We start from the raw sequence: 12,416 nt of genomic DNA, 5'->3' as shown, positions 1-12,416 counted from the left end.
GGTTTTAAAGCTGCCCCTTTTCGAGATAAATTATAAGAAAGTTTACTTACCTTTGGACGCTACTGCTTTTCCGCAGCTTAGAAAAAAACACCTGCGTCATTGGCTGAACGAAAACTCGTGACTCCTCGTGACGATGAGGTGACTGGGCTCTCGTGATTATCAGTCATAGATTAGATTTATTTCGTTCTTGTTCATTCGTCATTGCAATGTCAGGGGAAAAAAAGGGGCCAATTTTCGTATTTTCCGACTTGAAAACAGAATAGCTACCATCAGAGATGTGTAGTAATTTGTTGATTTCTTTATTCATATGTTCATGTATGTATCATGTCTATTATTAAATTTATTTTGATATTTATGGGTCGCTTTATGAGAGTTTACTGACTGTTACGTGGTCTCGAAAGAGGACTGGACACAAAGTTAGTTCTAAGGAGATGAGCAAGAAGTCGGCCTGTTCGCTTCCTTTGCCAGGAACTTCTCGAGGTATTGCGCACGCAAGATGACAAAAATAGAACCTTACAACATCACCCTGAATCCCACATTAAGGTTTCGAAAATAAAGAAAATGGTCACCAACTAAAGAAGCACTTGATTTTAAACAAATCCCCCCTCAGCACCTTAGGAAATGTGTAGAGAACAGTATGGAGAATATGCATACTGATGTTAGGGTGTAAAGGGTCGACAGGGGGCCAACTTAATTTACACAATTCATGATGAAACTAGTATTAAACCTCAAAAACGTTACATGTCATGCTCCTTAGTGCAAGCACTTCGGGGACATGGAGAACTCCCGGCTATACTAGAACTAATTTCACCCAATTACTGGTGCATTAAGATAGGATATTGAGCTTAAAATTTGTATGGCAAGTGCAGAAAACTGTTTTTAGGGCCAGTAAAATCTTGGGAAATCAAAAATTAAAGCAGTGCGGAGAATTTTTAAACTCGTCATCGATTTATTTTTGGCGCATGAGATCATGCTTTTTGCATGAGACGAATTAAGTCTTTCGAAAAAGACAAAAAACTAACCAAGAAGAGAAGGCACTTCACAAAATAGACAATGTAGTTCCTCGAAGAGGATAATTGTCTCATTTGTTAACAACTGAGCTGAAAATGTAAATTAGCCACCGTAAAGAGTTTTAAGGCTGACTTTTCGAGCGTTAGCCCTTCGTCAGAGCGATCGGAGGAATTGTGGGTTGTGTGTGGGTTTACATGCAGAAAATGGACCTACTTCTCGTCACCATATTCCCACCAATAGAGCAGTTCCATTTTCTGCATATAAACCCATCAACAACCCACAATTCCTCCAATCGCTCTGACGAAGGGTTAACCGGCTCGCAACGTCAGCCTTTAAACTCTTTGCGATGGCTAATTTACGTTTTCAGCTCAGTTGTTAACACTAAATTACAATGTATAACCTAATCTGAGTGCAACGATAGAAAAAATTTGCCTTTGGGCGCTTGAATTACAGGTTACGTATTTACTTTGACTGTTGCGTATAGAGAAAGGACTTCTTCATGAGTTGCTGCTTTTAAATTACACCTTCCTTGGCTGTATTGCAACGACACAAATAAAACAAAAATTAGGTAGCTGCACAGCACCAACCTTGAGTAATACAGCTCAGTCTACGATGACTTTAATGCTTCAAGACTGTAGTTAGACGCGTTCATGGTCCATCGAAATGACAGACGTTCGAGTCCTTTGAACCTCCAATCATGATAAGATTTAATACGTCGTGCAACTTTCTGTGCCTATTCAACAAGTATCTATTGTGACACTTCAGTAAAGCCTTGATTGCAACTCTGTTCACCTTGCTTTTATAACATTCCCGATAAACATCTGGTTTTGTATCATGGAGAATGGTGCATCAGAAAGACTACGGATGGTGGTAATGATGATGCTGCAAAAATGTGCTAGAGAGCGCTGCTGATTTAACAAATGTATCCTGAAATAGTATATTAGTCTCTTCTTTTAAGAAGAAAAACCTCAAAAGAATCATCAATTCAATTACCGTTCACAATGGAAATAAACTGTTGGATTCACAATTCAATCTGGACGAAGCCCAAGACGCAAAAGATGCATGTTGCAAGTGGTTTAATTCTCCTTCTTCAAACATTTTGTAGATTCTTGGCCTATGAGTGATGAATTAAATTGTACAATGAAAAGCCCCTCCAAGGATACATTCTAATCGTATTTCCTTATGCATTCGAGGATATTTTAGGGAAGTACTACAAACTTATTTTGTTACCATACCAAACCCTTTCAGAGGCGGTCTCCTCACGGGGATGGCTCTAACTTTCCCAAACAGTGACGTTCAGGGATTTGAACTTCCTTAAATGCAGCGCCTACATGATATGCATATATCTGTGAGTCAAGTACCCATCGTGTGGCTGGAGTGACGAAAGGGCTCGTCTATTCAAGAGATATATACCCTTGACTATTTTACCTCACGACTACATTAGTCTAGCTTTGGCTGTAATTCTTCTTTTCAGAGATATGTTTCAATCCATCGTAAGTTTCGACGTCTTTGTGGAAGTTCTGGTTCCAAACGTAGCAGTGAGTTTTGACTTGAAAGAAACCACACTGAGCATCTTTTCTCAGCTAAATAATCAGCCGATGGTCGCCTATCACTCAAGCTTTGTGGGCTGGATGCCGCACCGTGGGGACTTAGAGAGGGCCTCCTAATTCTTTGAAAGGTAATGAGTTCCTTAAACCCTCTTCGAAAGCGCGGATTTCGCGCGCCTATTATGATAGGATTACACACGCTATACAGAAATCCGCAGATGTAGGCGAAACGTAAAAAATGTTGTGGAATCTGACTGGCGTCTGCAAAAAGAGTCAAGATTCCGTACGCGAAAAATGGCGTCCAACAAGCAACGAATGCTGCTAAAACAAACAAAAGGGTGATAATAATCTTTTTCTGTGCTAAGATACCTCGATCATCGATGATAGCGGTGTCACGGATCCGTTTACAATGCAACTTCACCGCCTCTATAATCCTCCAATATAACAATATCATTGCTAAGATGGGAATTGTGTAGACCACGGATATCAGAAAGACCGTATGTGAAATGTCCAATGCACTGCGCGGAAATCGAGGACCACACATATTTGATGATGATTTGTACACGATTTCAGTCCATCCAAAAATGGGACCTATGGAACACGCTAGCGCCGAGACCCATACCACAAGAATGATCATCAGAGAGCGTCTTTGTGTTATTATCATTTTCAAAGGCTTAACAATAGAGAAGTACTTGTGTATACTTATGGCTGTAAGCGTGAAGATGGACGAAGCAAACCAGAAAGGTACCACGAACCCGTTGAACTGACACAGTGGCTTGCCAAACACCCAGCCGTGTTTGAGGAGCGCTACTATCATGAATGGTATGCAGAATAAACAAACTCCTATCCCTGTGATCGCAAGCTGCGTCAGAAAAAGGTTTGTCCGTGTCCGCATTTGGCGATTGGAGATAACAACGCCAACCACGAGGCCATTTCCGATCAAGCCAGCTACAAGAGTCAGGAACAAAATTGCTAGTTGAAAAAAGACGAGATTGTCATAATTCGCCTTTTCATCGTAGCTGTTGATAGTGGAATTGTTCTCTGCTATACTTGTTTGAACTGTCTTCTGCTGATTGAGGGATTTCGCTTCCATTATCACTCGATTCACAGCGTATCGTGCGATTCTCAAAAAACTTCGACGCTAATTGAATAGAAAAAGCTCTATTATGATTTCTAAACTTAATGGCAAGGTGCGCTGATTACAAGAACCGAAATGTGAGGTAACGTGCGCAATACAAGTTTACGCTTGTCTGTGTAATCGCATTCAAACCATTTTATTTTCACAAAACAGAATCACTTAGAACGCCGGCTTGTTAAACAAACTTTTATCTTTTTGTGTACACACCGCCAGCTATTGACATGAGAATAAAAGAAGAACTGAAAGCAACGCGTTGAATGAGCAATTAGCACAATAAGGTCCTAACCTCCTCGGTCATTTGAAAGTGAATAATAGGAAAGACCTGAAAATAATTATCTTTTATCCATCTTATCAAGTAACATTATCGTTCAATAGCCAATATCGTTCAAAGATCTTCATTAAAGCAAGATTCAATAATTCGCATAGTTTTTTTTTTGTCTGCAACAGAATTAAACATATTATCATTAATTATCATACACTCAGCAACTGAGTATCTTTTGTTGATTAAAAAAATGTATATCATTCCAATATTACATACACTTCACCATGTAAGGGATATCGGAACGCGAAAAATATGCCTCGGTATTATACTGTAGAACAAGGCAAAAATACTGACGGAAGGCGGAGCAACAAAAAAGCCACACTAAATTGTCTCTGTATTTTATTCCATTTGTAGGCTTTTCTATTAAATAGGGCCGTCGGGTGTTTTTCGTTACTCATGAAAAACACTTCAATGTTGTCGCTGGTGTTGTTTTTGTTTTTCGCGCACGGCTTATGCGATCTTTAAGATGTTTAGGATGTATTTCGAAACGCAGAAGCCATTATACTGGAAAATAAAATAACAGTGAAACAATCAACTTCCTTTCAATCATTTCACATTTGATACGAGCAGAAATTTTGCTCATTGTTCGTTTTTTAACTCATCACTACTGGGCTCGGAAAATTACTACGCAACTCGCAAAATATCTGCGCGAATAATTCATTACATCATCGAATAAGGTGAAGATATTTCATTGTTACTGATTGGTCATTCGCTGTACAGATTTTCATTATCATCATCATTATTATTATCATCCTGGAGCCCCCGAGCTATAACCTCAAATATCACGTTACGCTTAGCAATATGAAATTCTTGATTCAGGCTGTTCAGAGACGTTTTTGACGGTTATGGTCGAATACACAGTTCCTTTGCTCATTCGTCATAAACAAAATGGTCGGAGGCCGCTTAGTGAAGAGTGCGCTGACGTAAAAAAAAAAAAAGAAAGAAAAAAAAAAAGAGCACGCGAGCGACGAGAGTGTTAAAAATCGAACGCACGTGCTTTCTACAGCTTTTGACGAGAACTGCTTTGTGTGACTCGTCATGCAGAGTCGATTGATCAATCACAGTTGGAAACAAATAGCTGATTGAATCGCTTTATTGATAAGTATGAAAAATATAAAAAAAGCTTTTTAGTCTTTAACCTCGCAGCTATTGTAAGAAGTTGGGTTAAAAATCAGGGTACAACGTTCAAAGTCTACGCGTGACACGCATGCGGCTCTATGTCACGCAAGTACCGTTGAATAGGTGCTTTACGTAAGCAACAGCTTTTGTGTCTGGTCTCAAAAAAAAAAATCCAGACAGTGTGTATTGAATTCGAAATGATTTCCAATTTCTTGCCTCGTGAGGACGGAATGCATCTGGGATATTCTCTGTGTGTGAGGATTGAATGATGGATTTTCTGTCGCTCTCGTTGGGTAAGTTCCTTGACCTTGCTTCGATTTTAAAATCTTTTCTCACGTGGCGTTTGAACTATATTGTAAGCCGGTAAATGGATGAAAAGCTGAGTCATGAAACTTCGCACAGTCGACAAAATTCGAAAGAATGATGTGATATTTTTAATGAATTTTGGTTCGTTATTTGCTTATTCTTATCATGAATAACGGTTTTGTCTTTAGATTGATATAATCTTTTCGCCTGAACTGAAAAGCAGTTATTTCTTCGTCGATTCGTTACGTAAGGAGCGTCTGATATTGAACCTTCAACCAACATTGGCAAGAGTTTATGAAGGACTTAGGCACTAGGCTTGTAAATAAGCTTATAGCGGAAACATTTTAGATTAAAATTCAACCATCTGGATCGATAATTTTTAAGCCAATTTACGATGCACGGCTGCGATACTTATTTCAGTGCCATTAACTAGCATTAGAGAAGCGAATTCGAAATAACTGTTACCTAATAAAATTGATTTAGCTGTACAGGAAAATTGAAATCATACGGTATATGTTTAACCCCTGAACACTCACCGAAGGTAAATTTATGCTCTCAAAATTTCTCTTCATCCGGCAAGCAGAATATTTTTTTAGTTTTCACGGTATTTGACTTTCTCGAAATGTTATGTAAAAATATGTTGTAGTTCCTGACTCTTCGAAGTCGGAAGTGTAAGATATACTAGATTCACAGACAGGATGGAGAGAGAATTTAATGTATCGTGTTTTAACCGACGTCGAAGCTTTACAATCGTTTGCATAAATGCCACGTTTCGATGTTGCAACTTGTAAGAAACTTAGAAATGACGTCCTGCTAAGCAATTCTTCAAGTCTAATTCCATACTGTGATGTCGAAACCACGATCCATCTTATAGCTGTTGGTTTAAGACAGTTGTTTGAGACCCGTATATTATAACAAGCAATCGAATCCAATGAGAAGTTTCTCTTTGTAAACAACTCAGTATGGTAACTTTTTTCCCACACAGCAAACTATGAATACTCGAACTCACTGTTTATTTTACTGAATATCTACTTGCAAGTTCACAAAATAGGATTGCCAATACTCATTTAACGTAACTTCCTTGTTTAACCAGTATAGATATATTTTAAGCCAGCAATAAAGATATGCAAAATGAAACTTTTGCTAATTATTAATAACAATATACATTGACAAAAGCTAGCTCTCTCACTGAGCTCGCAACAACTTTTAACACAACAAGACAAGAACATTAACCATCATGACCATTCCAAGATGGCGGCTGAAAAACGAAATCACTTCATGTTCAAACCAAACAGGACAGCCATAGCAACACCCAAATACGAATCCACCATAAGGTAATTTTACAGAGCTTCATCTAGTCATATCATTTTTTAACTGAGAAGATGTGATTTAAAATTTGAAAAACTTACGGACATTTATTTGAGTATAGGTGAATGACCGTTGGTATATGTCCGCAAACTTACGGGCTCACGTGAAATATGAACAAGTTGATGCCTTCAATTTGCAAGATGCATGAGTCAAATTCACTTGAAATTTTCATTACGAACTATTTGAGCCATGTCATTACTTTTCATGAGGATTATCTTGGCTTTACTGTGATGTTTGATTTTGGAGGCGGTTTTCTTTGCATTAAGGTAACTCCAGAACTAGGGTGATTAACCTAGCGAGCGTCACTTTCTCTTGCTGTGAGTCGACAGAATTTGACAACCTTTTGTTGAAAATTATATTTATTATGTAGCTAGGATAGTTATGTTCACTATTCTAAAAGAATCATGCACTGGACATGAATGATCTCGTTTATTTTTATGAAGCGAAGCAAGATTGTGGCACTTCACGCCGAACCTTTTATGGTATTGACAACACCCACTCTTAGTAGCTTTTGGTAACCTTTTCCTCTTGTGGTGTCAAATCCTTCGTGATCGTTTGGTAATTCCATATCATTTCGGCGTGAATATTTTCTCTCGTTTAGTCCGGGATATAATAGTGGACAAGAATGTCTTTAGACACCTGTCCGATGCATTTTCGATCAAGCCGGCCGATTTAGCGGGCTTTTGTTCCTGGCTAGTGAACCTAAACCGGCCCAACTTTCATCTATCAAGAAAAATTATCTCGCGGAACTTTGTTTGACACTCACTGACAATTAAAATAAAGCTTTGTGTAGCATTTCGTTACCGTGGCAAGTTGGCTGACTTTCGAAAAAGGTAAACATATTTTAATCCAAAATACTTGATCAACATCAAACACTGCGTTATTTGGAAGCGTGACTGCCGATGTTGGATCTGAAAGATCGAGATTTATCGATCACTTTTGAGAACATAAAAACATTGTAATGTACTCCGAAACGCACTGAACGACTTTATTTAAAAAATGTTCATTTCAAAATACTTTGGTTTAGAGGTAACAAATCCAGTTTGGTGAGGTTCTGTCGACAATTTATTGCAAACCTGATAATATTTTTTCAAACAAAAGAACTGACATATTAGTAAAATCTTTCAAAAAGTTTTATCTGAACCCCCCGCGCTTAATCCTGGATCCGCCTCAGTCCTATTCAAGTTTGTTGGTCAATGCTCTTAAATCTGTGACCCTTGAAGCAAAAGCTACTGAGCAGAATCTTTAACTCCGCAAAAGACGGAGGTAGTTACAGTGTCGGCTCGATCTTGCGTTTTGTGATAGCAATAGTAATATAAAGTTGTTGTATTAAGATACTTAAGAAAAAAGCAACTTGACAAATAAAAAAGCTTATTTTTCAAGAAGAGCATGATAGCAAACCCCACAACTAATTGGTTCTTAGTGGCAACCCTACAATGTGATTGGTTCTTTGTGGCAAACCCTACAATGTGACTGGTTCTTACTGGCAAACCCTACAATGTGATTGGTTCTTGGTGGCAAACCCTACAATCTGATTGGTTATTAGTGGCAAACCCTACAATCTGATTGGTTATTAGTGGCAAACCCTACAATCTGATTTGTTCATAGCAGCAAACGCTACAATCTGATTGGTCCTTGGTAGCAATCTCTACAATCTGATTGGTTCTTTCCTCCCTATTTACGCGCACAGTCAAACGCCCCAATGTTATCTTCATTTACTTTACTAGCGCACAAGTGAATGCTAGTAAATCATAATGATTTTTTTATAGTTTGTTCAGCGCTTAAGGGTGTCCACTCATTATCTATTGCATCTCTTGCTGTACAACTTGAATTTTGATGAGCCAATTTCTAAGGAATCATCGTTAGATTTTTTTTTTTTGGTAGAAGAGGATCTGAAGTACTCTTTGGGAAATTATCGAATGAATCTGCCCTTTTTCACCTCCTATGGTGTAAAAGAAGCTTAACTGTGTTCATTTGTTTACCAAATACTATATTTGTGATAAATAGTTTGGTTCATCCGATGGAGGAAGTATGTGATCATTTATTATCATTGATCATTAAAACAATATTTGGCAATATAATTATATACTGAAGAGCATAATAAGATAATAAGCCTCAGAGTGCGGGGAAAGAAGTAGTTTAGGATCAGCACTGTATCCGCTGTAATAAAAAAGTGTTCTGTTTTCTCAGACCAGTGTTGGTCAGCTTGTTCTAGCAATTCGTTTTTGTGTTTCTTTTTTTTGTTCCATTCTCATTTCCTTTTAGGAAATTTCCAACGAGAATTTACTTGTTTTCTTATCTTTTGTAAATAGAACCCTCCTTCAGTTTACCAAAGGAAATAATTTCATCCATTGTATCATTTCGTTGTTATTTCAGGATTTCATGTTATCCTTTATTGTTATAAAACTATTTCATAATTTGTATTTGCAAGTCAGTTCTCAAGTTTTATTCAAACCAAACCTTTCTATTTACAAAATGCATTGAACTACACATTCTATTTCTTCATTTTCCTACTTTTCTCCATGGACAAAGGCGTCACCTCTCCTTGCCGGTTGAAAGTCAACATCTGTGGGTCCCCTAGGCATGTCGTTTTGTATATAAAGTTATCATGGTTTATCCCCAGAGTAATAAAATTTAGTTGTAAGAATATCTAAAATGCGATGTAGCCCTGACTAATAAATTGTCTAAAAAAGGAACTATTCAAATTTTCTTCGGCGCTTTAAGATCGCTTAATCTTGTAATTCTCTCACTGTACACTTGAACGAAATCACCAACAATATGTAGAGTTCTTGTAAAATGTAAACCGACTCAGTGAAACACAATTGCGTTCACGAAGATCTTTTACAAGATGGGAATTGAGGACCTTTGAGTTTTTTTAGCCTGGGTGGGGTCGGAGGAATTTTTTGGGGTGATCACACGGGGGATTATAGGGGAGATTAGTCGTCGCCAACGGAGTTTAAAGAGGCAACTATAGATATTAGCTTCTAATGAATTGTTAATGAGAGGCGAGTGGGGGTGGATTAGAAGAATATTACATTATTACTGAGCCTTATCAGGAAAATTTTATCGTGACATAACCAGAGTCCTTTGAGACCCCTCTCCCCTCCCCGCCAGGCGATCAATAATGACCAGAGTCCTTTGAGACCCATCTCTCCTCCCCGCCAGGCGATCAATAATGACAAGTGTCCTCTAAGACCCCTCTCCCCGCCAGGCGATCAATAATGACCAGAGTCCTCTGTGACCCTCTCTCCTCCCCGCCAGGCGATCAATAATGACCAGAGTCCTCTGTGACCCTCTCTCCTCCCCACCAGGCGATCAATAATGACCAGAGTCCTCTGTGACCCTCTCTCCTCCCCGCCAGGCGATCAATAATGACAAGAGTCCTCATTGACCCCTCTCTCCTCCCCGCCAGGCGATCAATAATGACCAGAGTCCTCTTAGACCCATCTCCCTTCCCCGCCGGGTGATCAATAATGACCAGAGTCCTCTTAGACCCCCCTCTCCTCCCCGCCAGGCGATCAATAATGACCAGAGTCCTCTGAGGCCCCTCTCCCCTCCCAGCCAGGCGATCAATAATGACCAGAGTCCTCTGAGACCCCCTCTCCTCCCCGCCAGGCGATCAATAATGACCAGAGTCCTCTGAGACCCCTCTCCCCACCCAGCCAGGCGATCAATAATGACCAGAGTCCTCTGAGACCCCTCTCCCCTCTTCCCTCTCCGCTAGGCGATCGATAATGACCAGAGTCCTCTGAGACCCCTCTCTTCTCCCTGCCAGGCGATCAATAACGACCAGAGTCCTCTGAGACCCCTCTTCCCTCCCCGCCAGGCGATCAATAATGACCAGAGTCCTCTGAGACTCCTCTCTTCTCCCCGCCAGGTGATCAATAATGACCAGAGTCCTCTGAGACCCTTCTCTTCTCCCAGCCAGGCGATCAATAATGACCAGAGTCCTCTGAGACCCCTCTCTTCTCCCAGCCAGGCGATCAATAATGACCAGAGTCCTCTGAGACCCCTCTCCCCTCCCAGCCAGGCGATCAATAATGACAAGTGTCCTCTGAGACCCCTCTCCCCGCCAGGCGATCAATAATGACCAGAGTCCTCTGTGACCCTCTCTCCTCCCCGCCAGGCGATCAATAATGACCAGAGTCCTCTGTGACCCTCTCTCCTCCCCACCAGGCGATCAATAATGACCAGAGTCCTCTGTGACCCTCTCTCCTCCCCGCCAGGCGATCAATAATGACCAGAGTCCTCATTGACCCCTCTCTCCTCCCCGCCAGGCGATCAATAATGACCAGAGTCCTCTGAGACCCATCTCCCTTCCCCGCCGGGTGATCAATAATGACCAGAGTCCTCTTAGACCCCCCTCTCCTCCCCGCCAGGCGATCAATAATGACCAGAGTCCTCTGAGACCCCTCTCCCCTCCCAGCCAGGCGATCAATAATGACCAGAGTCCTCTGAGACCCCCTCTCCTCCCCGTCAGGCGATCAATAATGACCAGAGTCCTCTGAGACCCCTCTCCCCACCCAGCCAGGCGATCAATAATGACCAGAGTCCTCTGAGACCCCTCTCCCCTCTTCCCTCTCCGCTAGGCGATCGATAATGACCAGAGTCCTCTGAGACCCCTCTCTTCTCCCTGCCAGGCGATCAATAACGACCAGAGTCCTCTGAGACCCCTCTTCCCTCCCCGCCAGGCGATCAATAATGACCAGAGTCCTCTGAGACTCCTCTCTTCTCCCCGCCAGGTGATCAATAATGACCAGAGTCCTCTGAGACCCTTCTCTTCTCCCAGCCAGGCGATCAATAATGACCAGAGTCCTCTGAGACCCCTCTCTTCTCCCAGCCAGGCGATCAATAATGACCAGAGTCCTCTGAGACCCCTCTCCCCTCCCCGCAAGGCGATCAATAATGACCAGAGCCTTCTTAGACCCCTCTCCCCTTCCCGCCAGGCGATCACTAATGGCCAGAGTCCCTTGGCTTCAGTCAATGAACATATTATGAAGGCAAAAGATGCGTCAGTACGATTTGAGTTATCACAGAAGGATATAAGCACATTATTAACCGGCCTTAGTCGGTCCGTAGTGGTAGTAAACGTTTCGCCGGTTAGGGCTTTATCGTATATATAAATATATTCAGATAAGAGGAACTTTTTGATCAGTAGGACGAATTATCTCTTTTGGAGCTTTTAAACTCTTGCGCAAGGGTAGGAATATCGTAAAGATTATGAGGAGGATATGGATAATCGCCGAAAATTTTGTGCTCCCGTGGAGGAGCACAAAATTTCAAGCCTTGAGAACAACTAGGGCGTGATCTTCGCTTTAACCCTTACGAAGACCTCCTCTTAGAGCCGATAAGTTACTGTTATAAGTGCCTTGTTTCCAGTTAATTAAAATGTATTGCAAAAAATCATTAGCTCCGTGCTAATCTACCTCCAACAATTAAAAGAAGAATGACGGTGTTTCTTCCTATGCGGCCCTTAAATATTTTTTATATTTTAGGTGAATGGCCAGGCTGCCGTAAGGACAGTGCAATCCCTTCCGAACAACAAGTCTGATCCAATCCATGGCTAAAGTACAATCCCTTAGGCGACCCTTAGATAAACATACAC

The 12,416-nt window shown here is 40.9% G+C and overlaps 2 protein-coding genes across 2 annotated transcripts in view; one reads left to right on the top strand and one right to left on the bottom strand.

The window, feature by feature from the left end:
• Positions 1-1,347: 1,347 nt before the first annotated feature.
• On the bottom strand, positions 1,348-3,811 carry LOC131771381 (neuropeptide FF receptor 1-like). Its single transcript, XM_059087161.2, has one exon. The coding sequence runs from the start codon at positions 3,649-3,651 to the stop codon at positions 2,482-2,484; it is 1,170 nt and encodes a 389-aa protein (XP_058943144.1). The 5' UTR covers positions 3,652-3,811; the 3' UTR covers positions 1,348-2,481.
• A 1,491-nt stretch (positions 3,812-5,302) lies between these two features.
• Positions 5,303-12,416, top strand: part of LOC131771324 (RNA-binding motif, single-stranded-interacting protein 1) — a 44,861-nt gene continuing 37,747 nt past the window's right edge. The window contains exon 1 of the mRNA XM_059087096.2: positions 5,303-5,430. The gene's annotated coding sequence lies outside the window, so the exon portion shown is untranslated. The remainder of the gene's footprint in view (positions 5,431-12,416) is intronic.

Source organism: Pocillopora verrucosa, chromosome 10 (genome assembly GCF_036669915.1).
Source record: "Pocillopora verrucosa isolate sample1 chromosome 10, ASM3666991v2, whole genome shotgun sequence".
NCBI lineage: Eukaryota > Metazoa > Cnidaria > Anthozoa > Scleractinia > Pocilloporidae > Pocillopora > Pocillopora verrucosa.
This window is presented reverse-complemented; position numbering and strand designations above follow the sequence as displayed.